General features: G+C 54.9%; 2 protein-coding genes across 3 annotated transcripts; both read left to right on the top strand.

Moving 5' to 3' along the window:
- Positions 1-442: 442 nt before the first annotated feature.
- Positions 443-6,711, top strand: SLC25A32 (solute carrier family 25 member 32). Its single transcript, XM_078600700.1, has 7 exons — positions 443-1,511; positions 1,712-1,862; positions 2,503-2,588; positions 3,795-3,955; positions 4,514-4,627; positions 5,091-5,236; positions 5,604-6,711. Exons 1-7 carry the CDS (start codon positions 1,316-1,318, stop codon positions 5,728-5,730), a joined length of 981 nt encoding a protein of 326 aa, XP_078456826.1. The 5' UTR covers positions 443-1,315; the 3' UTR covers positions 5,731-6,711.
- A 1,276-nt stretch (positions 6,712-7,987) lies between these two features.
- Positions 7,988-25,901, top strand: LOC144722429 (trafficking protein particle complex subunit 9-like). 2 transcript variants are annotated; one of them, XM_078600685.1, is made up of 23 exons: positions 7,988-8,171; positions 8,736-9,350; positions 11,598-11,743; positions 12,291-12,419; positions 12,867-12,893; positions 13,333-13,454; positions 13,967-14,092; positions 15,275-15,488; positions 15,929-16,072; positions 16,452-16,578; positions 16,747-16,901; positions 17,427-17,512; positions 18,057-18,183; positions 18,997-19,189; positions 19,991-20,157; positions 20,501-20,650; positions 20,838-20,965; positions 21,620-21,762; positions 21,861-21,971; positions 22,477-22,624; positions 23,374-23,464; positions 23,814-24,040; positions 24,372-25,901. In XM_078600685.1, the coding sequence occupies exons 2-23, from the start codon at positions 8,737-8,739 to the stop codon at positions 24,540-24,542; spliced, it is 3,546 nt and encodes a 1,181-aa protein (XP_078456811.1). In that variant the 5' UTR covers positions 7,988-8,171; position 8,736; the 3' UTR covers positions 24,543-25,901. The 2 variants fall into 2 exon arrangements, with proteins under 2 accessions (XP_078456811.1, XP_078456809.1); XM_078600683.1 differs by lacking the exons at positions 12,867-12,893; positions 23,814-24,040; positions 24,372-25,901 and having other exon boundaries at positions 22,477-23,457.
- Positions 25,902-26,714: the final 813 nt, after the last annotated feature.

Genomic DNA, 26,714 nt, shown 5'->3' with positions numbered 1-26,714 from the left:
GGCGGAAGATTCGGCGCTCTCACCGCCGCGTCCTGGGTGCTGTTCCCGGTAAGGGAACACTTTCTTTTACTCTTCATCTTTAGTGTGCTACGTGATAACAAAGTGTCACCGCTTTTGAAATTATAAACCAAAAGACTCGTGCCCTGACCGGGGATTGAACCCGGGACGTGGCGGTGAGAGCGCCGAATCCTCCCCACGAGGCCGGCAGCAGCAGCAGGCAGCGGGGTGGTGGTGGGGGGTGGTGGTGGGTGGTGGTGTTGGTGGGGGGGGTGGTGTTGGTGGGGGGGGGTGGTGTTGGTGGGGGGGGGTGGTGTTGGTGGGGGGGGGGTGGTGTTGGTGGGGGGGGTGGTGTTGGTGGGGGGGGTGGTGTTGGTGGGGGGGGTGGTGTTGGTGGGGGGGGTGGTGTTGGTGGGGGGGGTGGTGGTGGTGGTCCCCTCCACGTGTCCGGCCGACCCGCATCACCACCAGACTTCACCATCTACTGCTGGGTGAAGGCTCCACGGGCTGTCGCCCTCTCTCTGGGTCCCCCCGCGATGATTCCACAGTCTCTGCCTCGAGATGATGCCACTGCTCCATCTCCACGTCGGGCTGCCTCTCGATCGGCGCTCTCACCGCCGGGCCCCGGGTTCGATTCCCGGTCAGGAAACACTTTTTTGTTTGACTAAACCTGTTAAATATTTACTTTGAGAAGAAATGTAAACGTTCCTATTATTAACAAAAACCCCGTATTCACTGTGTTCATGTAAAGTTATAGACTTCGTTTATAATTTATAGCGATACATTGACGATTGCTACCGCTCATAGCTCAAGGTTTCCTCTTGTACCGTACGGTATTCAAATGTTGCCATTCGATTAATTATTGATCACTTGGGGGGAGGGGGCGGGGGGTCATTGGAGCCCCGGAACTATTTCTCTGCTGCGCGTTTCCTGGGGCCGCGGTCCGAGGGATCCGGGTAGGACGCGTGGTCGAGATTCCTCGTGACAGCAGCGACAGCGCGGGTCGAGATTCGGCTCCTGCGACTCTCTCTCTGATCGCGACTCTCTCTCTCTATCGCGACTCTCTCTCTGATCGCGACTCTCTCTCTCTGATCGCGACTCTCTCTCTCTGATCGCGACTCTCTCTGATCAGCTGCCGAATCCCGCATCTCGGGCGTTGCTTTGCGCGTCTTCCCCCCCCGCCTCTCCCATCGTCGCCTATGTCCCCACTCGCTCAGCCGCTGCGCTGTCCTCCGGGCTGGCCCTGGTCTCCTCTCGGCGTTCTCTGAGCTGACGCTCTCGCAGCGCTCCGCTCGCACTTCGCTCTCCAGCAGACCCCATGGCTCCCGTGGATCCCGTGGCTCCCGTGGCTCCGCCGCGGGGCGCGGGGCCCGAGGGGCTCCTGGAGGCCCCGGGCGCGCTGCGCCGCGTGCTGGAGCTCGTCCGCCTGGAGAACCTGGTGGCCGGGGTGAGCGGCGGGGTCCTCTCCACCGTGGCCCTGCACCCTCTCGACCTCGCCAAGATTCGCCTCGCTGGTGCGCTGCGGCGGGGCACGGACCGGGAGCGCGTCAGGGACGGGGTCGGACTGGGGGTGCCCGCACACGCTGCACCGTCCGCGGTGGTGGAAGCTGATTTGAGGTCGCGGGTCCGGAGCTCGCGACCTCGCTCTCCTCCCCGGCGCGTTTGATGTCCCCGTGTATCCGTGCCTCCCGATCTCTCCCCCCCCCCCCCCCAGTGAGCGATGGGCTGGCGGGGCGGCCTCGCTACACGGGGCTGGCGCACTGCCTGCGCAGCGTGTGGACGCGGGAGGGGGTCCGAGGCCTCTACCAGGGGGTCACCCCCAACATGTGGGGCGCCGGCGCCTCGTGGGGTCTCTACTTCTTCTTGTGAGCGGCAGGCAGCGCGCCCCTGGCTCGTCTGCCCCACGCCAGTGCAAGCCAGGGCCTAGAGAGTTTCGACATTATAGTCCGGGGTGGTAGTAGTAGTAATAATGATGATGATGACATTACCCAGGAAAACCTCGCGAAAAACAATGAATATTTTTGGAGAGAATCTTGCATTGGGGTTTGTCATGAATTTACAAGTAGTTTTACATGTGAGAGAAAACCCCGCCCCACTGATTAGCACCGTCAACTACGTACGGTGCGAAATAAGTTCCACATACAATCCCCCACGCACATGAGAGGGTAACGCTCAATGCTCCAAAGCGCTGGGTTAAATCCACTCTTGTGACCACTTCCGGTGGTGGCGGGTTTTAACAACACATTTACGCGATCTAACCCAAAAAAACCTATTATGGATGATATTGGTTGCAAAAGCCTACGTCTTAAACTCACTTCGAAGTGTTAGGGCCTCTGCTAAGATAATCAACCACAGAACTGGCACACTGAGACGTGGTGAATGCGTCGTGCCCTCGGCTGTAGTCGATGTTGCGAATGTGCAGTCGTGTAACTGGAAGAAGCCTTCCAGACGGTAGCGGTGTTCGCCATATCTATTTGTGTGACTGCCGCATTGCTTTATCCACAGCTACAACGCCATCAAGGCGCACAAGCAGGAGGGCACGGAGGGGCCGCTCAGCGCCGGGCAGCACCTCGTCTCTGCTGCACAAGCAGGTACCATCCCACTGTACCAGCAGGTACCATCCCACTGTACCAGCAGGTACCATCCCACTGTACCAGCAGGTACCATCCCACTGTACCAGCAGGTACCATCCCACTGTACCAGGAGGTACCATCCCTCTGTACCAGCAGGTACCATCCCACTGTACCAGCAGGTACCATCCCACTGTACCAGCAGGTACCATCCCACTGTACCAGCAGGTACCATCCCACTGTACCAGCAGGTACCATCCCACTGTACCAGCAGGTACCATCCCACTGTACCAGCAGGTACCATCCCACTGTACCAGCAGGTACCATCCCTCTGTACCAGCAGGTACCATCCCACTGTACCAGCAGGTACCATCCCACTATACCAGCAGGTACCATCCCACTGTACCAGCAGGTACCATCCCACTGTACCAGCAGGTACCATCCCACTATACCAGCAGGTACCATCCCACTGTACCAGCAGGTACCATCCCACTATACCAGCAGGTACCATCCCACTGTACCAGCAGGTACCATCCCACTATACCAGCAGGTACCATCCCACTGTACCAGCAGGTACCATCCCACTGTACCAGCAGGTACCATCCCACTATACCAGCAGGTACCATCCCACTGTACCAGCAGGTACCATCCCACTATACCAGCAGGTACCATCCCACTGTACCAGCAGGTACCATCCCACTATACCAGCAGGTACCATCCCACTGTACCAGCAGGTACCATCCCACTATACCAGCAGGTACCATCCCACTGTACCAGCAGGTACCATCCCACTGTACCAGCAGGTACCATCCCACTATACCAGCAGGTACCATCCCACTGTACCAGCAGGTACCATCCCACTATACCAGCAGGTACCATCCCACTGTACCAGCAGGTACCATCCCACTATACCAGCAGGTACCATCCCACTATACCAGCAGGTACCATCCCACTGTACCAGCAGGTACCATCCCTCTGTACCAGCAGGTACCATCCCACTGTACAAGCAGGTACCATCCCACTGCATGTTCCACTACCTGCCGAATGCAGTCATCCTGTCGGAGATTGAACCTAGACCTAGGGTCATTTACAATTATAATATTCAACTGACAATACCGTACAGTTTTAGATCTAATTATAATTGACCTAAACTAGGTGTGATCTGAGGCGTGTGAGCGTCTGGTGTCTCGATGTCTGTGTCCTCGTGCGCTTGTGCGGTGTGGGTAGGTGCCATGACGCTGTGCGTGACGAACCCCGTGTGGGTGGTGAAGACGCGACTGGTGCTGCAGTACGAAGCGGGCGGTGGCACGGTGCCCCGGCGCTATTGCGGCATGGTGCATGCGCTCGTGCTCATCGCACGTGAGGAGGGAGTACGAGGCCTCTACCGGGTGAGGGGAGCGCTGGCAGACACTACCGAGTGAAGGGGGTGCCACCATTACAGGGTGATCTACCAGAGGGCATTACCAAGTGATTTGAGTGATAGTAGCCACGACTAAGTTGATGATGTATCAGTGGAAGCTGAATTAAACCACTAGAGCAGGATGATCTTTGAGGGGGCTCAACCAGGAGTTACAGGGCTGTAGGGCGACCATTGTGCAGTATTGCCAACTCAACGATTTTATCGCTAGAGATACACTTTTTTAGGATTCCCGTGTGACAAAGCGTTGTCAAAACGATTCACGACAAATATAGCGACCTTCACTGCACACAAAATGATGCATATGTAGGAGTGATTCCAAGTTTATAATAAAGTTCCTGTCTCGGTTAACTAGTGACATTTTGAGGTTAGTTTTGGTGACTGCTTTAAGGAGTAGACAACACTGCTGTGGTTATGTTAGCAGGCACGTTATTGCTGGACTCCAATATTTAGAGGTCAATTAACAACAGCTCAGACCATTGTAAATGTGCGGCCATGGCTGTCTCGTGTCTGTTGTCACGTGGAGCAGGGATTTGTGCCGGGCCTAATTGGCACGTCTCACGGAGCGCTGCAGTTCATGGCGTATGAAGAGCTCAAGTCTGGCTACAACGTTCGCCGGGGACGGCCTCCCGCCGCCAAGCTGGTGACGCTGGCTAGCAACACTATTCTGCACGCACACATTCTCTTCTCCCACATCACCGACACTCCAAACTTTTGTGTGCAATATATCGACCTACCATGTAGTTGTAATCGTAATTTGGTCTATTTGATAAAAAAAAACAATACAGTATGTATTCAAAAAGAACATGAAGTGGTGCACAAATACATAAAAATGTTGCCTTTAAAAAGTGCGTGGTTGTCTTCTTAATTTGGGCCATTGACTGAAGTGTTAGCCAACAAACATGTGTTTTGTTATAAGGCAGGGTTAATTATGAAGTGAAGAGAATTTATCCGTGTGTCTCGACACCGCTTAAGTGAAACCCCGCAACATTGGGCCATAGCTCCATCTTCCCCTTTGCGCACAGGGATAGTCCGTGTCAGGGGTCGCTTCCTGAACCTGAACGGGTGTCCCCCTCTCTCTCACCCCCCCCCGCCCCTACCGCTAGGAGACGATGGAGTACCTAGGCATGGCGGCACTCTCCAAGCTGTTTGCCGTATCGGCCACGTACCCATACCAGGTGGTCCGGGCACGCCTGCAGGACCAGCACACGCACTACCGTGGCGTGTGGGATGTTGTGAGTCGGGCGTACAGGTGCGTGGGCCACGGAACACGAAAAACGGGTGGGCACAGCCACCTCCAGAGACACTTAACAGTGTTGTGGGAAAGCATGGTGTGCATTGTGGTATGGTACTGTGTGGTAATGTGTCCAGTGTCGTATGTATGGTATTGTATGTATGTTGAACTTCTTTGTATGTTGGGGTATTTTTTAAAGCGTTGTATCATGCCGTGTATTATGGCTTGTGGCATTGGACTGCGTGGCATGGTATGGTATGTTGTGGGATGGTCTCGTTTTGGTTGTTTTGTGTTACTTTGTAACTTGGTGTAAAATGTGTGCAATGGTGGGTGTTTAAAATTGGAATTGTATGCTCTGTGGTACATATGGTGTGGTGCTTTATAGAAACGAGGGGATGCTGGGATTCTACAAAGGGATTGTGCCCAACCTCCTGCGTGTCACCCCCGCGTGCTGCATCACCTTTGTTGTCTTCGAAAACGTCTCCAGCTTCCTGTCGACAATGCGGCACTGAGACCTCACCACCGGCCTCGGGGCCTTTGAGCCGTGGGCGGCTGGTACTGGACCGCCCACGAGACTGCAGCGTCGTCACTGGCCAGAGTGGGTGCCACACGAGGTCTCGGGAATGTGTGGCAGCCACAAGACCGGCACGAGACCGACGTGAACAGAGAGTTGAGCGGCGCTGCCTACTTCTAGCTTGCGCTGCTGGTGGGGGACGCTCGCTGTAGGGCGCAATGCCTTTTGAGGCTAGTCGAGCAAGGTGGAAATTATCGCTGAAACGCACAACTCAAGATTGTCTGGGGTTGATATTTTTTGTATCCTTTACCTCCCTACGCCTGTGATGAACCCAATCAACTCGCCAAACTAAGGCACTTTTCAGCTGTAATTTTTGGCAGTGGTGTGTTGGCTGCTATTTTCGTGTATGTTGTGATGTAGCAATTGGTGGCTGATGGTTGCGGCCTTGTGTGGTGCAAGGGTACTTCAAAGTGAGTCCTGATAGCACAACCTCGAGAGAGAGAGAGAGCACATGCCCATTGTGTGACTGAGTGCAAAGGGCTGTGCAGCTATCCTGCGACACATGCTGCTGCACCCCAGCCACTGAGCTGACAGCCATCGACTCAGTACAATTCTATTTAACCTATTTTGTAATTATAATTGAACATTTTAGCGCACTTGGCTTCCATCAATAAGTATATTTTAAATATCTTTGTAAATCACCCTTAATTTATCTTTGACTTAAGAATGTGTGCGGACTCGTAACTGCCCGTATTAATTTCAGGGCGATGTGAAAGTGATCGAAAAAGCCCTTTCACGTATCGGCGGTGGAGGGGAATGATTCTAAACACTAAAGCTGGACACTCTTGGTCCTGAAGATTGCTGTTGTCATACACAAAGGATGTATGCAGAAGCGTCTGATCTGTAGACGCGCCTTCTACGTCAATGCCGAGTTGTGTGCTCGCGTGTTTTGGTAATAAACGTGGAATTGCCGACCCGGCACACGCGGTGTTTGTTCATCGTTGACCCCTGACCCTGCGTGCTTGGCTCCTGGTAAACGGGTGTTTGTGAACTGGCACGGAGCGTGGAGAGAGCGTGGCGTGCGTACTGAGTGCGAACATTTTTCCCAGGAGGGCATCTTTGATGAAGTTGCTCAGTATGAGAAGCAAATTGAGGGGAGTGTTTGGATTTCCAAGACAGGTCGAGGGTGGAGAGCGCAGTAGGAGCCACCGGAGTCCTGGGGTCTCTGAACGCCGCTGAGAGAGTGCAAGCGGAGACGTTCTCTGAGTATGGGGAGAATGACGTAAAGAAGAGTGAAGTGGCCTTGGCCAGCACATTACTAGAAGGGATGAGGATAGCCGGTGACGGAACTAAAACGTCGTTCATAATCGAGGTTTTTGGGTGAGATCGCGTTAATGTGTTGTTAAAACCCGCCACCACCCGACACAGCCAACTAGTAAGGGTTGTCACGTAAACAACGTGGCCAATTCGTCACTAGTACAGCACAGCGGTGTGTTGGAGAGCCAAGCCACAACATTTACAATCTGAGTACGACGTTTCACCAGTAATTACAACTAGCTTCATCAGGCGACAGACGGATTTGTGAAGAAGTCTTAACTGTTTCGTTCCTTAGAGGCGTAGATGTGTTGATCACCCTTCTGCGCTCTTGCACAATGATGGGGGGGGGGGGTAAAATTACTGAGGCAACGTGCAATATGCATGTGCATTATGCTGTCGCCTGATGAAGCTAGTTGTAATTACTGGCGAAACGTAGTCTGTAAATGTTGTGGCTTGGCTCTCCAACGAATTGGTCACGTGCTGTTTACGTGACAACCCTTACTAGTTGGCTGTGTCGGGTGGTGGCGGGTTTTAACGACACATTTATATACTTACGCGATCTAACCCAAAAAACATCTTATGGATGAAATTGGTCGCGAAAGCGAACGTGTTAAACTAAAACGTCGTTGTAGCCATAGAACGAAACGCGCCCAGGAGGTCCTTTTTTTGCAGAGTTAGAGCGACGACTCCAGCTCTGTATATCGTTACAGCGCATGAGTGTGCAGGGTGGAGGAACCCCTCTAGCAGTGGACAGAGCACGACTGCTGGCGATGACCGGCACGTGACGTGCACGTGGAGCTCGTCGCGTTTCCTGCATCCGCTAGGCCACGCCCACCGCTCCCGCAGCAGCCAATCGGAACCGCGCGAGCGCGAGTCACGTGCGGCGCGGAGGACCAATGGTTGCGGCGCGCGCGGGCTGCGGGACCGTGGGGTGGCGTCGTCGGTGACGTCACTTGCCATGGCGGCCTGAGCGAGGAGCGACGCTCGGAGACGCCGCGGGAGCCGAGCCGGGGGGGACCGCGAGCCGAGCGAGAGCGCCTCCACCTCTCGCAGCCCTCGCAGCCCTCGGCGGCCGCAGTCGCCTCCTCGGCGCAACGCCGCCGCCCCGCGCTTCTCTCCTCGGTGCGAGAGCGGCTCGCGAGGCCCCGCGCACGTCACCGCCGTGGTGCTAGTGTTGTTGCCCGGGGAGGCGGCGCCTAACCCGGGGAGGCGAGCACGCCAAGGGGGGTGGCCGAGCGGGGCGTGGGGGTAACGGCGAGCGCGGTGCGAGGAGTGAGCAGGGGGAGCGAGGAGGAGGAGGGAGGGGAGAGGCGTCGGGGTTGAGGATAACGGGGAGGGCAGGTTGGGAAGAGCGGGAATGGACTGGGGCGGTGGGGAGACCGGGGAACCGGGCGACATCACCGCGTCTGACGTCGGGAGCGAGTGGCTGTGAGGAGGTCGCGAGTCGCCTTTGGGGTTGGAGGCTCTTTGCCGTCGTTGGGGCTCCGCCTCTGCGGCGCGGAGTGTCTCCGTTACCCCCCCACCCCTCCACCAAGGCCCGGCTTGCCAGCCTCGAGCAATGGAGCCCGTCAGGCCACGGGGCTTTCAGCCGCGTTCCCCTCTCTGCGCCCTCTCCATGTGTCACCCCCCGCGCCCTCGCCCTGTGTAACCCCCCGCCCTGTTCCCGTCGCCCTGTGTGGTTGCAAGGATGGTGCGGCGCGGCGCGCGGGCGGCAGGCATGAGCGTGCCCGACTACACGCAGGCGGCCGAGGAGCACCAGAGCCTGCTGGTGCTGGTGCAGCCCGTGGGAGTGCTGTCCGAGGACGCGTTCCAGCGCGTCTTCGACCGCGTGGCCGCGCTCACCCAGGTGGGCGCGCGCGACTCGAGCCGCGCGGTGTGCGTGCGCTACCGCCGGCACTACCCGCCCGACAACAACCACTGGGGGGACTTCCAGACGCACCGCAAGGTGGTGGGGCTCATCGGGGTGGCGGAGTGCGCGTCCGCGCAGCGATGGCCGCACACCTTCGAGAGCTTCGAGCAGCTGCGCGCCGTGCACGCGCACTCGCTCTTCGACTCGCGCCTGCTGGTGCTCGGCATCAGCGGAGATGCGGCCGAGCAGCCGCGCTCCGACGTGGTGTTCTACCGTGACGCGGACTCGTGCGACGGCCTGGAGGCCCGCGTGGAGGAGTTCGTGGGGTCCCTCTTCATCGTGCTCGAGTCCAAGCGGCTCGACCGCGCCAGCGAGAAGTCCGGTGACAAGATCCCGCTGCTGTGCGTGCCCTTTGAGAAGAAGGACTTCGTGGGGCTGGACACGGAGAGCAGGTGGGCGGTGATGCGAGAGTGGCCACGACTCGTGCGCATTGTGCGGCGCAGCCCTGGCTGCTCTTGGGTGTGTCGGTCAACTGGGCTCTTTGGAATGCTTGTGGGCAGACTTGCCCCATTACTATCCAACTTTGGTCACGAGGGAGGTCTTGTTGAACCAGTGCATCAGCCAGCTCTGGCATGTTGAAACAATGATTGTTGACTATCGTGGCTCTTCTCAAGTTCACTACAGCCGGTCTGGATGAATACAGATTGTGTACTGCGTAAAAAAGTTGTGTCATGAGAGCGTTTAATTAAAATTGTAGCCCAAGCACAGCCCACTGAACTCTGCGTGTGGAGTCATGTCAAGTTACTGGCCACTAATTGCGAGTCATTATTGAAAAACTTGTTCAAGTCTCTTGTTTAATTATTCACCTCCGTGTGTTTATAGAGCATCACATTGCACGTATATTGGTACTGGCTGTGCGTCTCGTGGCTGGTCTGGCATATGTTAACTTTTGAACCCGCTTTGGGTTCCAACATTAAGTCTCGTGTGACTGATGTGTAGGTGAGGTCGCGCTGTTAGCCAGGATCACGGCGTATCTGTTCTACTCTGCTCTTGGTTGGGCACTAACTATTTGAGCCAAGGGATGCAGTGACTGTTGACATTTCCAGAGCAGTGTTGCCAAGTCCTTCAATTGGAAAGTCGCCAAACAAACCTCATTAGTCGCTAGATAGATCTCTAAGGTAATAATATATTTTTTTATAGAAAACTAAACAAGTATGAATCATACGTTAACTGATACAGGATCTCAAATACCACCTGGAATCGCTTTTAAATTTGTTTCTTGTCCTCATGTCGGAAAGTCGCTGTTTGTTGCACGTCGCTTTGACAATTTTTTGCTACTAAGGATATCCAAAAAGTCAGGAGATCTCTTGAAAAAATTTCTAAGATGGCAACACTTGTTTAACCACAAAGCTCGATAGCAATCAGTGACCACATCGCCTGTCCCCCCCACCCCGCTCATCAGCAAGCACTCGCGTGTGCGAGCGTCACTGTCAATGGCGTGGGTTAAAGGGTGCACTCATCAGCCACCCGATTACATTTTAATCGGCTCCGTCAGCGTGAGCGGCTTTGCCAGTAACTGGTGACTGATTGCAGCGCGACGTCGTGCATCGTGCCATGAAGGTGTACTTTGGCACAGACTTGACCACGCGTCTTCACAAGTAAGGTTGGGTAGCTTCTGGAGGTTATTGGTTCCATGCGGTGGCCTCATTTGCATTCTTTGACAACAGTTCCCTGTTATGGCTGTGCACAATGCCCCTGTGTTTATAAACGTGTTGGAGTGTAAATAGTGTGTGTTTATATGTCCCCGGTATCGGGAGCGGTGGCTCAGTGATCAGTGCACTGCGCTACAAACTTGACGACTTGGGTTTGATTCCCGCTCACGGCCAACACCAGTGACGATTATTTGAATCATCCCTGGACCTCCACTAGATCGACTCAGCCTCAAATGAATACCTGGTTCAGTGTGTAAACATCGCTAGTAGGGAGACAAAGACGGCCGGACGTGTTGCTGGCCACCCACTTCCTCGTGTGCCGTGCCAGCCTTCATAGGCGCTCAATAACAGCACTTGCTCCAACAGTCTGTTAAGGCTACACGGGGGATCTTTGTCTGACGTGAAGCTCACGGTGCTCACCTGGGTCAATGAGCAGCTGCTGTGGAAGGTTTGTCGTGAAGCTTACGACCTAATTTCCCTGAAGACACCAAATGTGTCAGATCTCGATAGCCTCGCAGGCTTTGAGCCTGGTTTGTTTTTGGATGGGAGACTATTTTGAGCTGCAAAATGCCAGGAAGATGACAATACAAGTTAAGTATTATTTAATCTATTTGTGCAGAGTTTTTGGTTTTATCCTCGAGTGGCGTTTCTCCAATTATCCTTGTTTTCTTCCACAAACCAAACACTCGTTAATGTAATTATTAAATAATTCGTTTGTGGCTAGATTAATAATTTTCTGAAGAACTGAAGGGAATGATTTTAAGCCAATGTGTATTCTGTTAAGCTTTCAGTCATAGGGATATGTAGACCGAGTAACATTCATCGCAATCTTTGCCCGTCAGAGCAAAGGGTCTGGTTTCATGACGCGGCACAGTGTGTGGCACGACCTTCGTGCCGGCCAGCAAAACGCAGGAGCATTCATCTCCAACGCGTTGGCGGTAAGAGCGTCTTGGCTGTACCATTTCACTGCGTGGTGCTCACTTTCAGGAATTACCGCAAGCGCTGTCAGGGCCGCATGCGCAAGCATGTGGGTGACCTGAGCTTGCAAGCCGGTATGCTGCAGGACGCCCTCGTCAACTACCACATCGCCGTGGAGACGCTGCGCTCCATCAACGACTTCCTCTGGCTCGGGGGTGAGACTGCTCCCCGCCACGGGCACAGCACCCGCCGCACCCTGGCCACACCGCACCCTCCCCCGTGCCTCACAGCGTGCGGCTTGCAATACGCGTGGCATATACCGCGTGTGGCCACGTTGCATGTGGCAGGGTTTAAAAGTTGGCGGTGTGTGGACCATCTGTGGCCTATGAAGCCTCTTGGAAAGATTCGGCTAGCCAAAACATAAAGACAGGTAGAGATGAGAGAGTTGGAGAGAAGAGACACAGATTAGTGTTCACATATACAGGTGTAGCAATGTCAGGTGGCCTGCCACCACACGCTACTTTCATTACGTGACTTGGAAAATAGAATTGAACCCTGGTGATTGACATTTACCATTTCCATCCTGTATCATGTGCAGCCTGTGTTCTGTATCACATGTACGGTGTGCCATCTATGGGCTGTATCACTAACAATGTGTGTAATATGTAGCCCACGAGTGTCCTGCATGTAATCGCGCTGCGCGCGCTCGATAATTAATGTGCCGTCTGCATTCCGTTCTGCCCCCGTTTGCGCCGCACGCAGCGGCCCTGGAGGGCCTGTGCGCCGCCTCTGTCATCTACCACTACCCCAACGGCACGGGGCCCAAGCCGGCCCCTCGCAAAACCTCGGGGGCTCTGGCTCCACCAGACGGAGACCGCAAGCAGCGGTCAGGTATGTGCTAAGCTGTGAGAGCCCAAGGGTCACATGGGCGGTTGGTCAGATGCGGTTTCTGAGGGTTGTCAATGTCCAGGAGTTGTTGGCCGATTTGATCTGGACACCAGCTCTGTGTCTTTAGTGTTTGGACTTGGTTCAGCTCGAGCTATGGGTGTCTGTATTTCTGTCATGTGGAGGTTGCAGGTGTGTGTGCGCTGTGGCTGTATTATGGTTGTGCTGTGTGTGTGCTATGTATGTGTGTGTGTGATGCGTCTTTGTGCTGTACTTTGTCAGTATGGCCTGTGTATCTATGCTGTCTTTTGTCTGTACTATATAACTGTCTGTGTCAATGCTATCTATTTGTTGTGTGTGTGCCGTTTCTCAATGCTGTGTCTGCTCCCCCTTGCGTCTCCACTGCCTCTTTCCCTTTCCATTAATGCCGCCACTGCTCTGCGTGTGTCATAGGTGCTCAAGAGCTGCTCATTGACCCAGGTGAGCACCGTCGGCGCTGTATTGCACCGAGCTGGAAACCGTTTGTTGATTTTCACGCGAGGTTCCTGCTGCACGTGTTGTTCTGGATGTTTCCCTCCGGCTTCGCTGGTGCCACTGTTTCCCCGTGTCTCCCCGCTCCAGTTTCTCCATGTTTAACTCACCACGGCCTGCACCCTCCCTGCATGTATGTGCGTGTGGATTTGTGCTGTGTGTACGTGCGCATGGCCGTGCGTGCTTGCAACCAATGCCATGTAACCCACCTGCCTGCACAACCCCGCTTGGCCTAGCACGACTGCTGGCCCGTCCACCCTTACCCCCACCACTCCCCCCCTTACCCCCACCACTCCCCCCCCCTTACCCCCACCACTCACCACTGTAACTTCCCCCACCGGCCGCACCTCCTTCGCGTAACTCGCGCTTGTTTGTTGCTGTGGAACAGGAACACTGACGAGTAACGGGTTGAGCGCTGATCCCAGCACGGAGATTGGCCGAACAAAGAACTGCCTGAGCCCGGACGAGATTGTGGAGCGATACCGCGAGGCCATCAGCTTCTACGGGAAGGTGCGAGCGCTGTACCACGCAAGGGCGCGTTGCGAACACCGTGTGGGTGTGGACATCAGCACTGAGTTGTGCGGTCACTTGTGAGGACCAGAGCTTGCACCATTTGTCGATGAAGTTTATTCATCAAGAAAAGTTTGTAATCAACTACTTCCTTAAGTAGTTGATTACTTGGACCTCTTTAAGAATGATGACCACCCCGAACATTCTGCCTCCGGAAGGCGGGAACCCCCTACAAGTCGGGTCCAGTGTGACGCGTTTAATGATGCTGATGACGTTTCCCAGCCCCGCCCATCACTTCTTGTCCAATGGCACACTTGAGAGCAGAGACGAATCTTTATTTGACCTTTTGCCTGTCACTCGATTAGCCGAGTAATTAACCGATAAACAGTACATTGATATCCTAATTAAGCCGATAGTATAGTTGCGTTGTCAAGCATATGCACATCCCGGCCCTGCTGCTCCACCGCCAGCCCTGCGAACCGCCAAGTCGCCTCTCGTGTGCTCGTGTGTAGTTCAAGTTGGCGAGCGTGGTGGAGCTGGAGGCGTGCATCAAGGTGGTGCGCGTTCTTGCACTGCAAAAGAAGCGCATCGAGGCCTCGGACTTCCTGCAGAACGCGGTGTACATCCACACCGGGGTGGTGAGCCTTGCCGCTCGCGCCGGCCAAGAACTCGGTGCACCCACAACCCCAGCGCAGCAGCGACAGCTGGAGTGCGGCCTCGGCCGTACCCGCACTCTCTCTTGCACATCATACGCGCGTCCAATTGTGTTTGTGTTACATGCAAATGATAGGCGAATGCAGAGTTCTTCAGCTATGTTTTCTGACGGACCGAATTATAACACTTTAACCCCTCAAATTGATTCTGGGGTCTGTATACTACATATTATTTAAACCCCTCTATGAATAGTTTAACTCCCAGCCAGTTTGGATCATATTTTTTTCTTATACCCTGAATTATATTGGGAGTCAACAAATGAGTCTTGTGATTTAATGTTGCCAAAAGCCAATGGCAAACAACGTTGTAAAATCCTTGGGCAGGTGCCTCTATATAGTATGAAGTTCATATTCTTTGATTTTTTCGGTAAAGTCACATAGACAGAAAAATAATAATAAAGTGGATACAAATAAAAACCATAAAATAGAAATGAAGTCAAGACTTGGACTCTACCTAGTCTACTTGTGGAGGGGAGAGTATTGCCCCCTGGCATGCGTGGGCTGTTCCAGGTGCTCCCGATTTCGTCTCTCATGTAATCACTAATTGGCTGATAACTTCTTACGATATTTTGACGTAAAACTTTCGTGACTGCAGGAATTAATATTCTTTGGTTCTTTCGATAAAGTCACGTAGATAGAAAAATAATAATAGAGTGAATAAAAATAATACATTTTAAATCACGACGTTTCGATCGCAACACAAACGGTCGTCATCAGGAAAAGGGGGTTATAGCCTCTAAAGGCAAACTGTTTATAAAGGTTTAAAATATTTAGATAATTTTGGTGTTATAAATGTCGAAGTGATGGGCCACTTTGTTGAGCTATCATTAGTGGCCAGGTCGCTTCTGAAAAACAAGTTAATACCTCAGTCAGCTTTGCCTGGTAGAATGGGGATGGTTTCGTTTTATTTGTAAGTTTTTGAGTGATTTGTTTACCTTTCTTGTACTTTGCTCTATCATCAAGTTGTTGTACTGTTTGTTGTTGTAACGTTCTTACCCGCCCCCCTACTGGACATCTGTAAAAAAAAAGAGCTTTATAGCTCATCGGATTCCTCCAGAATGAATAATAATTCTAATTCTGAAAATACTCTTGTCTCACACTGAGCAGTCGGAGGAGGAGCGGATCCAGCGGTTTGCGGCGCTCGCTGACCTCTACGACCTCATCGGCTTCCGCCGTAAGGCGTCGTTCTTCAAACGCGTGGCGGCCATGCAGTGCGTTGGGCCGCACGTGGCCGAGCCGGGCTGGAAGGCGTGCTACCGCCTGCTGCTGGACACTCTGCCTGGATACAGCCTCTCGCTCGACCCCAGCCACTACAACCAGGGTCAGCGAGCACGCAGGGGTAGCCGCGCTGCCACCGCCGCGTCAGCACCTGGCCGCGCGGCCTCATGGTGCAGTTGTGCCAACGTGCGATCCGCCTACGGTGCGATGTGTAAACGCCGTTCACTGGGAAGACCGAGGCAGCTAGACGTGTTACTGGCCACACCACCTGCTCGTGAGCTGTGGTGACCGATTGGCGCTCACTAACGGCACTTGCTTCAACAGTTTGTTTAAGACATTATGGGGAATCCTTGTCTTTGTTCCAGTGTGCACATGCACCAATTTTGGTGTGCGTTTGTACATTCGGTTTCGTAATTGTTCTCGCGTACATGATTGTGCACGTGTTAAAATGTATACCAGCGTGTAGGTGCGTTCCTACGTGTCTGTGTGTATTGGAGTGCGTGTCTGTACCAATGTTTACGCGCATTACTACGTTTGTTGTAGGTCTGCACCAGGGGTGGCCGGCCGTGCAGCTGCGTGTCCTGCACGAGTTGGTGTACGCGTCCCGCCGCATGGGAAACCCAGCGCTGGGCGTGCGGCACATGTCCTTCCTGCTGCACACCATGCTGGACTTCTTGTCTGAGCAGGGTACATCCACACACCCTGCCAACACTGAACCCTCATCCCAACCTCCACACACCCCTCCAATACCTTACCATCATTGTACCCTCCCTATACCCCACAACATCCATGTCTTAACACCTCACCCAGTGCAGCCCTAACCCGAAAACCAACACTTCTCCTCCCTCACATTCAGGTGTCAACGTTCAGTGCGACCACTAATCCCACCTCACACACCTTACTCTGCCTCTCTCTCACACACACACACACACGCACTCGAGCATGAATTACGAATCTACCCCTCGCACACACGGACGACATGCACCCCTAACCCCACCTCGTCCCCATGCGTGAAGGTTGCCCCTCATCTGTGACTGCGCTGCTCTGCCCGTGTGTGCGAGTGTAGAGAAAAAGGAGGTGAGCCAGGTGCTGGAGACGTATACAGCGCGTTGCCCTGGCCACACCGCCACCATCGATGTGTGGGAGGGTCTCGCCATCCCCGCCGTGCCGTTCACACGGCTGCCCATTGTCCGGTAGCGTCCAAATGCGCCACACACGGACACGCGCACAAAGACTGACACACGCACGCACTGGCTGTCATATGGAGACGTGCAAACAGCACTTAGACTTCCAAGCTGTGATGGCTACAGGGAATGTGTGTGTACACGTGTGTGTACACGTGTGTGTACGTGTCCGTACAGATCCCTGAAGCCTCTGAACCTGCCTCTGACCCTGCGCCCAGAGAGGCTGAAGGGGCGCGAGGGGCACGGCACCCCCGTCAAGAGCAGCCCCTTCATCTACTCCCCCATCGTGAGCCACACGCGGCGCGACCCCAACGACAACCCCAACAAGATTGGTACAGGCACACACACACACACATGTATACACACACATCTACATACATACACACCTGCATAAATATGCACATACAAGACATTGATCCAATTATAGCCTTACCAGACTTTTGAGGCAAGTGCTGTTAGCGAGCACCTATGAAGGTCGGCACGAAACATGAGAGGGGGTGGGTCGGTAGCACCACTCCTGTCCGCCTTTTTTCCCCAAGTGCCAATGTTTACACACCGCACTAGGTACTCATTTAATGCTGAGTAGACCTGGGAGAGGCCCAGGACCAGTTCAGACAATCACAACTGGTGTTGGCCGTGAGTGGGAAGGGAACTTGCTGAGCTGGGTTCATAGCACAGTACGTTAACCGCTGCAATACCACTCCCCATTATACACGCACGTACATATGCACACACTCGGACGCACAACAAAGATGCAAGAATACGTACACACGCACATCGTATGGAGAATCAGTTGTAGACATTTGGATGCTGACGGCTACCTTCATGCCCCACTTGTTGCATGTTGTGCGCGACAGATTTCCAGTGGGTGCAGGGGGACGTGTGTGAGGTGCAGCTCAAGGTCTACAACCCCATGCCATTCGAGCTGCGCGTGGAGAATGTGGTGCGGAAGCCTCCCCCCACGCACCCCCAGCCTCTACCGTGGCTCGGCTCCCCACCCCACAGCCAGCACCCACCAGCCCCGGACTCGTACTCCTCCACAGCCCTCCCACCGTGCTCCTGCACTCCCAACCACCTCCATTCAATCCCATCCCTCCACAGCCACCCACAGGAGTGCTGGCGTGTTCAGTTCTCCGCTGAGCTTCGTAGCGTTGATACTAAGGAGCACGGCGTACACGTGTGTGTGTGGGCAGTGTATTGCACTAAGAACTTGGCTAGCAGAGTTCGATTCCTGCTCTATACCAATGATGGTGACGAATATCTGAACTGATCCTGGGCCTCCTCTAGGTCAACTCAGTCTTTAATGAGTACCTAGTGCAGTGTGTAGCATTGGAGAGACGAATGTGGCCAAGTGTGCTGCTGGCCACTCACCCCCTCGTGCACACACACGAGAGTGCGTGTGCAACATAAGCCCACACACAGTCTAAATAGGGGATCTTTGTATACGAGTGTGTATGTATACAAGCACGTGTGTGTGTTTGCTGTAGGCCCTGCTAACGTCTGGAGTTGAGTTCGAGTCCCTCCCTGCAGCTCTGTCTCTGCCAGCAGAGTCCGGCCTCTACCCCGTCACCCTGGTCGGGGTGCCGAAGGCAACCGGCCAGATCACCATCCAGGGTGACCCAACCACAACACACGCTTAACTCAACGCTCCTCAGTACACGCTCAACGCACATGCTTACCGTAATACACACACATCACATGCTTACCACAACACACTCCACTACACACACCTCAATGCACAACATAGCAACACATGCTCATCACAATACACTGCAGTACACAAAGCGCAACGTGCACAACAACACGTACATCATAATATGCATTCCTTAACACACATGCTGCTATGGATTCATATCAGCAGATTTTAAGATGTAATTTTTGATTTGTTAGCCACTCAATTGTCTGTTCAGATGCAGAGTGGATCTCGCCCGTTCCTCCTTTAAAGGTGTGAAGACAGCAGCAGCTGCTTAGAATGTGGTCGATCGTTTGGAATTCGTGGCCTGACTCGCAGACCGCCGAATCTTCGATGCGACATTTGCGCATCAGGTGGCCGCCGCATCGGCCATGCCCGGTCCCGATTTGGTTGATGGTCGACCGTTGGCGGCGTGAAAGGTTGAAACCTGCGGGAGGGTGGACGGTAGTAGGGTCCTGTACGAGATGTTTGTTTTTGACGTCGGCCGCAGTCCAGACTCGCTTCCATCTCTCGCCTTCATCTGCATCTGTGGCGCGGAGTGAGGCTGCTGCTGCGATCCAGAAAGGGTGGCGTGATGTTGGGCGAACAGGCGGCGCTGTCCATTTCCCTAGAGGAGATGCAGCTCTAGATGGAGGAGGTATCACCCAGAAAAACTGTGGAGTAAAACGCAGTGCGGAGTGAACTCTGGTGAAGCGCGGTTCTCTGCCTCATCGTTGCTGCGTGGTACTGCGCAGGCTACGAGACTACGGTGTTCGGGGTGCGGTCGCGCTGCGAGGTGGCTGACCTGGCGCTGGGCGCCGCCGCCTCGCCAGGAGATGGCGTCGGGGCAGAGGAGCCGGCGACGAAGGGGCAATCCACCGCGGGCGCTTACGAGGTTGTGGTGGTGCCAGCTCTGCCGCTCCTACAGATCTCCACGTCGTTGTCACGGTAAGAAGCCGCTCGTGACCCCGCGGTGACCCCACACCCACCTTCGGGGTTCTCTCCTTTCAGACTTCCTAGAGAAGGCACAGTCCCACCGTGTTGGGCTTCATTTCTCACTGGTTATTTTCTGAGTCATTGGTAGACTGGAGTAGGTGGAACGGAATTAGTAACCACAGCTTTAGCGACAAGTATATTGGATGTGGTGTGCTCGATCCAGTCGTGTTGCATGTTTATATGATCACAGATACTTGAACAGGAAACGGTCAGGACGGTGTGTGAGAGTGAGCATGGTCTTCTCTGTGTGGCCGTGTGTGATTGTGTGTATGGTTGAAAGTCGAGCTGAATGCTTTGGACTTGTGGTTACAAGAGAGGAGAACCACACGGGAAGAATAAAGGTGATGAACTTGGGAGCGCCAGGGCGGAGACCTGAGAAACCGGCATAGAAAGAGGTGGATTGAAGAGGTGACCTGGGATATAAAGAAATGGAGTGAATGTGGAGATGATAGCCTAGGACACACTTTCGTCGAGAAAGGAGGACCAGGAAGGCAGAGCCCACATGAGTGACGGTAATGCCAGGAAAGAACCAAGAATATGAATCCCTGCAGTCACGAAAGCTTTAAATCGAAATTTAAGACTAAGTAGTTCAGTTTATGAGTTTGGCTGTGTGTGTGGTGCCGTTTGTGTACGTACGAGTGATTGTGACAGCCACGCGTGTGGTTGTCTTCGCGAGTGTGGCTTTGTGAATCTTTGCGTGCGATTTCGTGACCGTGATTTTGCCGTTGCGATTTTCGTGGCCGCGCGCTACAGGTCGGCCAGCTCCCTGAGCCCGACGGCAGGGGAGGAGGCGGCCGCGGGCAGCGTGTGCGTGCGCGCGTACAATGGTGAGCCGCTCTCCGTCACCGTGCGCATTCGCAACATCGGCAAGGTCGCCGCTGAGACCCTGGAGCTGCAGCTCACGCCGGCGCAAAGCAGAGGCACGTCCGGCACACGATCCCCACCGATCCACAATGCCCCCCCCGATCCACAATGCCCCCCCCGATCCCTGGCCTCCAATGCAGGGATTGATGGGGAAACACGAGAGACCCGTAGTCGCGTGTATTTGTGCCTGGTCGCTGTTGTGTGCTCTGCTTGTGGTGGGCATGGTGTTGCGGTTGTGTGTAGTCCTGTGGTTGTTTTTGTGTGTGTGCTTGCTGCGGTTGTTTGTGTGAGCATGTGTTTATTGTTCTGTGGTTGCGTGCGCATGCTCTAGTTATATGCTGTGTTTGTGTGTCCAGTGCTTTGGTTTGATACTGTGGTGCTGTGATTGTGCGTGTACAGGTGACAGTGTCTGCGACCTGCTCACCTGGGAGCCTCAGGAGGTGCTCTCCCAGCTACCTCTCGCCCCTGGCGCTGTGGCAACGCTCACCCTGCACCTGCACTCCCAGCTCGACTTCCCCTCCGAGGGCTTCCTGATGGAGCTCCACGACGGTGAGCGAGCACCCTTTTGGAGCTCCGTCTGTCGGTACATGGGAGTGGGCGCGAGGCGCAGGGCAGGGAAGCTACGTGCTCTCGCTCGAGTCCATCAAGCCTCCCCACGTCTCCGTACTGTTGCGTGTCGCTGCGTCCGCGTTTGCCCGTGTGAACGCGTTTCCCCGTGCCGGCTGCGCATGTGTAGACACGGTGACAGTGACGGGGACCCCATTCGCTAGCCCCGCGCGGCAACTGATGAAACCGCGTCTGGAAATGCGAACACCAGGAGGGACACCGCCCGACCACAAGCACAGCGGTGCCGGCAGGCTCAGGGTACGTGCGGATGTGTGCATTTGTTTGCATTTGTGTGCATGTGTGTGCGTGTGCGTCCGTGTGCGTGTGCCTGTGCATCTCCGCATGCACTGCTGCAGTGTTGCCAGCTGCTTAAAACAGAAAGTCCCTGAAACTTTTATACAGCATCACTCGTAAGTTTGCTCGATAGACTTTGGAAGGTCATCGAAAACGTAATTTGACAATTTACTTTGTGGTACACATATTGACCTGATCGAGGAGTCTTAATACACACACCTAGAAAATCGCTCTTCAGTCTGCATCATGTCTTCTTCTCAAAGTGGCTAGATTTGTCACGAGTCCCTTGACAAGATGTTGTCACCAATGAAACCAAAAAAGTTGCAAAGTTTGCAAAACCGGAGCTTCAATACTCGCTGATTGGATCGCATGACAATCGTTGCCAGACGTCATCAGCATTATCAGCCGCATCACGCTGGGTGGGGCTTCTATGGGGTTTTCCCACGTTCGGGAGGCAACATGTCGTGTGGCTCCTGATATTAAAAGGAGCCCGAGTCATGGGCCGCATGCAAAGTAGTCGATCGCAGCGACGCCGCGCTGCCGGTCCTTCCGGCAGCAAGTGAGCAGCGCCATGCCGGGTAGAGGAGTGACGCGGGTGGCGGTGCGCTTGACCCGCAGACGCTGGAGGGGACGCTGGCAGTGCGCTACACCGGCGGGGCGGGCGGCGTGGCCGGGTACTACCGCCGGGTGACGCTAGGTGTGCGCGTGGAGGTGGAGCCCTCGGTGGTGTTTGCAAGGATCGGCTCCCTGCCCGCCACCAGGTAAGCGATTGGTCACGGCGCGGCGGCCTTGGTGGCGTTATTTTGATGACGGTGGTGCATGCGGTGGCGGCGGCCCTGACGCACGACTGTTGCTGCAGCTCGCGGCGGTGCCACCTCCTGCTGGACGTGCTCAACACCACGGACATGGAGATGCTCCTCAGTTCCCGCGGCAACCAAGACCTGGTGCTGCACTCGCACGAACTGAAGCGGTACACCCCGTGTTGGGTCGTGTGTGCTCCGTGCTCCACCCTGCGTGTAATGTGTGCTCCATATGGCACACTCCACCCCGCACCCTGCCTGCTCTGTGCCGCACATAGCACGCGAGGTCACGCTTCTCTGATTCGTAGCTTATTATCAATTCTTATGCTCCACATGCGTGCATAAAATTCTGCATGTGGGAATCGATTATTATTCAGCATGCAATTGATTCATGGAAACCCTGCAGGTACTACAGATTCTCATACTCTACAAGGGAAAAACAGAGGAACAGTTCTTGAATTGTGATCCTGAATCATGTCAGTTATTTTCATTGTGGGGTAGCTTTTTACCGCACGCTCCGAACCCCGCGTGCACTCTGATGCCCACGCTTGCCCGTGAGCAGGAGCTCCGTATAAACATCGGCACTGGAGCGACGGAGGCCGCGGGTGCAGTGCCTGGGCAGTGCGTGTACGGGTTCCAAGGGGGATCTGTATCGTTGCCGTGTCTATATTGCAGCGTGGCCGTGCAGGTGGATAAGCTTCAGTGGGAGGAGCCTCCAGACCCGAGGGACTCCCCGGTCTGCATCCTGGGTCCTGAGCGACCGGCACAGTCCCCGGTTGAGTGCCAAGAGATCAACCAAAAACTTGACATCCGGTGGAAACTCATATCCTTCCCTTTTACCGGCAGGGTGGGGCCGGGAGAGGCTAGGCCAGGCCGGGTGAGGCCAGGCCGGCTTGGCTCGTGTGGCATTGAGCGCTGGGTTAGGGCTTAATTTCTCACCGAATATTTAACGGGTTGCCGGTAGACTGAGTCGGTGGCAGTTCACCATTAGCCACAGCTTTTGTGAGAAGTATACTCGATGTGGTGTGCAGGCTGCAGAAATATTTTCGGGCTAACAAATTAACTTGCTTATTCACTTAAATTCACTCTTTTATTCCATCATATTCATTCATAACAATGCACAGACATTTACTGACATTTACTCATTCCCACACTACAGTACGTCACGACAGCCCCTGTGCCAGATTAGATGCACTTTAAAGTCGTTGAATGAAATGTGGAAGGCTTGGGAGTAGTTCACAGGGTTGAATAGCTGACTTGCACCATCTATGCTCCCGACATCGTCATCCTCCACCATTCGTTGTTGCTCCCCAATAGCGCACTTCACGAGCCTTATCTGCAGAGGCCGATTGTACATTTGCACACACAAAGACAAAGCCTATTAACAGACTGTTGGGGCAATTGCTTTTAGCGAGCACCTATGAAGGCTGGCACGAGACACAAGGGGGTGGGAGGCCAGCACCAGGTCCGGCCGACAGTACACGCGCATTGTGTGTACACGCGCATTGTACTGTACGCACGGCCGTGGCCTCCTTGAGCGCGGAGTTTCCTCCTTGACTCAGCGGCGCTCACCTGTCTAGCGGGCGCGAGGGCGAGGCAAGCGTGGAGACGGTGCTGAGCACGGCCGTGCTGGAGCACCTGCGCCTTGCTCCACTGCAGTGGGGTGGGTGGCACCAGTACACACACGGGTCTATACACAGGTGGACACACACACAGGTTAAGACATCAACTTTGGTGAACATGCACAGGTGTATGCGCACGCACACATGCAGGTGGATACAAACGCACAGGACTAGACATGGTACACACGCACACGGGTGTACGCATAGACACAGAGGCACACAAACAGGTGTATAGAAACACACAAGAGTGAGCGTATACACTTCATTGTTGTGATGGGGCTGCGATGATAGCAGTGGTGGAAACGTGTGAGCATGCGCTGGCGGGGAGGTGGTGCGTTTACGGTAGTTGTGATGGAAATGGGTGTTGTGGTGGTGGTGCGATGATGGCAGTGGTGGAGATGTGCGAGCAAGTGTGCGTGGGCGGAGAGATCGTGCACTGCCTCGTGGGAGAGCCGGCTCCATTCACCGTGATGCTCACCAACCACTCGTGCTGCGACGTGGGCCTCTTCACCATGAGCGTGGAGCCGTGCCGGGACCTTCACAATGGCGAGACGGAGACGGCCGGCATAGCTCACGAGGTCGCCTTCGTGGGCTCCACCTCGACCCTCGTTGGCACGGTGAGATCACTCGCTGGATCACTCGCTGGATCACTCGCTTCCTCGCCCACCCATGTATCCACGCACTCGTTCGCCAGTTCTCCCTTAGACTTGCTGTCCTGCTCACTCTCTCTCTCATTCACTCAGAGCTGCTCAATCCCTCGTTCACTTTTTCGCTCCTTCACCCATATGCTCCCGACTCGCTTGCGCCTTCTCTCGCCCACTCACTCAATAAGCCACTCGCTCACCCACTTGCTTTGTCGCTCGCTCAAGTCTGTACCACTCGCAGATCTGCTACCTTTCGCGCTGCGTGTCACGGGGCGTTTATTTCAGCATCGTCTCGCACCCGCAGGTGAGCCCCGGTGGGAGCTACTCCTTCTCCTGCTCGCCGCTCTTCCTCTTCCCCGGAGACTATTTCCTTGAAATCAAACTCCAAGAGAGCGGGGGCAGCACCCTGCCGCCGGCGTGGCTCTGCCCCCCGCGAGTGCACGTCAGCGCCACCGTGCCGTGCTCCCTGCCCTGAATCTCACGCCCCGCCACCCGGCCGGCGGGTTGACGCCGGCAGGCGGCGCCGCCGCGGTTACGTCTCGTCCACGACACCGAGACCGCGCCAGGACCCAGCCACTCTCGCCGGCGTCCTTGAGCACCGAGGGTGACGCGGACAACGTGGGGGTCGGGGGGGAGGGCTTCAGCAAGCGCCGGGCCGGCCTGGCACGAGGAAGCCACGAGCCGCCGTGTCCGCCGCTGCAGCGGCTGCGAGACGAGACGAGGGGTGAAGAGGGAGGCCGCTCGGTGTCGCTGTCCCCCACCTGCCCTCCGACCCCCACGCCTTGCCCACTCCATCCCGCCCACCCCATCGTCTGCCCCATCACCCACCCCCCCTGCATAATGAGTCGAGTCAGGGCCTGACCGTGCCCCTCCTCGTCGCGTTGCTTTTATTCCCGAGTCTCCGTGTCGGCCGATCCGTGCGGTGGCCAGGGCTGCCGGACTCCCGGCGTGAAATCGCACTGCTGGGACGTTGGGGGCGTCGGTGGTAACCACGTGTCGGTTTCTGATCGGCACCAGTGCACCAGTGCTGGCCGGCGCCGATATGCCGCCAACGTGACCCGTGTCAGTATGCGCACGGGCGTCCTCATCGGTACCCTATGCCAGCGTCTGGCCCTGCCGGGGTGTCGGTGTGGCCGGCGGCGAGGCGGCTGGCCTTGGAGTGACGGCAGGACCTCCTGCCCGACTGCTGCGCCCGCCTTCGTCGCAAGCTTGAAGCTGCTCATTATATCCCGGTCGTCATCATCAGCGTCCTCATCATCGTAAATACCTTCGTCTCGCTTCACACATGGTTGTATATTTTGGCGAGGCTGTGAGAGGCGGTCTCTGTGTGTCTGGGCCAGGTGGCTCTGTGCCCCACTCACGCACACCGAGAAACAGACACTGGGACACAGCGACTTACGCTGACACTGCTTGACTCGCAGACACAGCCATCTGTAGACGCCACGACAGACCAGACACAGCGACAGATACCGTGATGCAGATCACGCAAAGACAGTGGCATACACATCATCACTGGGTTGACAATTAAAAGCAGCAGTTACTCCATGCGGAAAATTAATTAATTAAGTCTTGAATGTGGTCTAATTTTAAGTGTCCTATCAACGTTTCAAACGCACAGACACGAGACTACACACAGGCACGAGACTACACACAGACATGAGGCTACACACAGACACAACACCACACAGACATGACACGACAGAGACATTACGATACAGGCACCTGGACACGGCTTCAGGTCCCGTGGGGAGATGGGGGAAGTCTGGTGGGTCTCATCCTGGATCAGGAATGCGCGCTCCTGTAAATAATAAAAACTACAACGAAGCAAAATAAACTGCCTCCTTTTGCGGCATGAAAGTCCTCGGAGGGCAGCCAAAATCCGCAGGAGTTTTCCGTCTCGTGTTGTGCAGCAAAGAAAGAGAAACGAGACACAGCGTTTGCGAGGACGGGGGTTTAATTTCTGCATTCGCGATTCTGACTCGGTTGGATTCGGAACGTGTTCACAGCTCAAGACATTTTTGTTTTAGCCTTGCAAACCCTACTGGCGGAGAAGGAGACCAGGATAATTGATCTCCATGGGTACACAACGCACACCGTATACACGGGGAGTACACGCATGCACACAGTATACACGGGGAGTACACGCATGCACACAGTATACAAGGGGAGTACACGCATGCACACCGTATACACGGGGAGTACACGCATGCACACAGTATACACGGGGAGTACACGCACGCACACAGTATACACGGGGAGTACACGCACGCATACCGTATACAAGGGGAGTACACGCATGCACACAGTATACACGGGGAGTACACGCATGCACACAGTATACACGGGGAGTACACGCATGCACACAGTATACACGGGGAGTACACGCACGCACACAGTATACACGGAGTACACGCACACATACCGTATACAAGGGGAGTACACGCATGCACACAGTATACACGGGGAGTACACGCATGCACACAGTATACACGGGGAGTACACGCACGCACACAGTATACACGGGGAGTACACGCATGCACACAGTATACGGGGAGTACACGCATGCACACAGTATACACGGGGAGTACACGCATGCACACAGTATACACGGGGAGTACACGCATGCACACAGTATACACGGGGAGTA

Source organism: Lampetra planeri, chromosome 14 (genome assembly GCF_965212315.1).
Source record: "Lampetra planeri chromosome 14, kcLamPlan1.2.h2, whole genome shotgun sequence".
Taxonomy (NCBI): Eukaryota; Metazoa; Chordata; class Hyperoartia; order Petromyzontiformes; family Petromyzontidae; genus Lampetra; species Lampetra planeri.
This window is presented reverse-complemented; position numbering and strand designations above follow the sequence as displayed.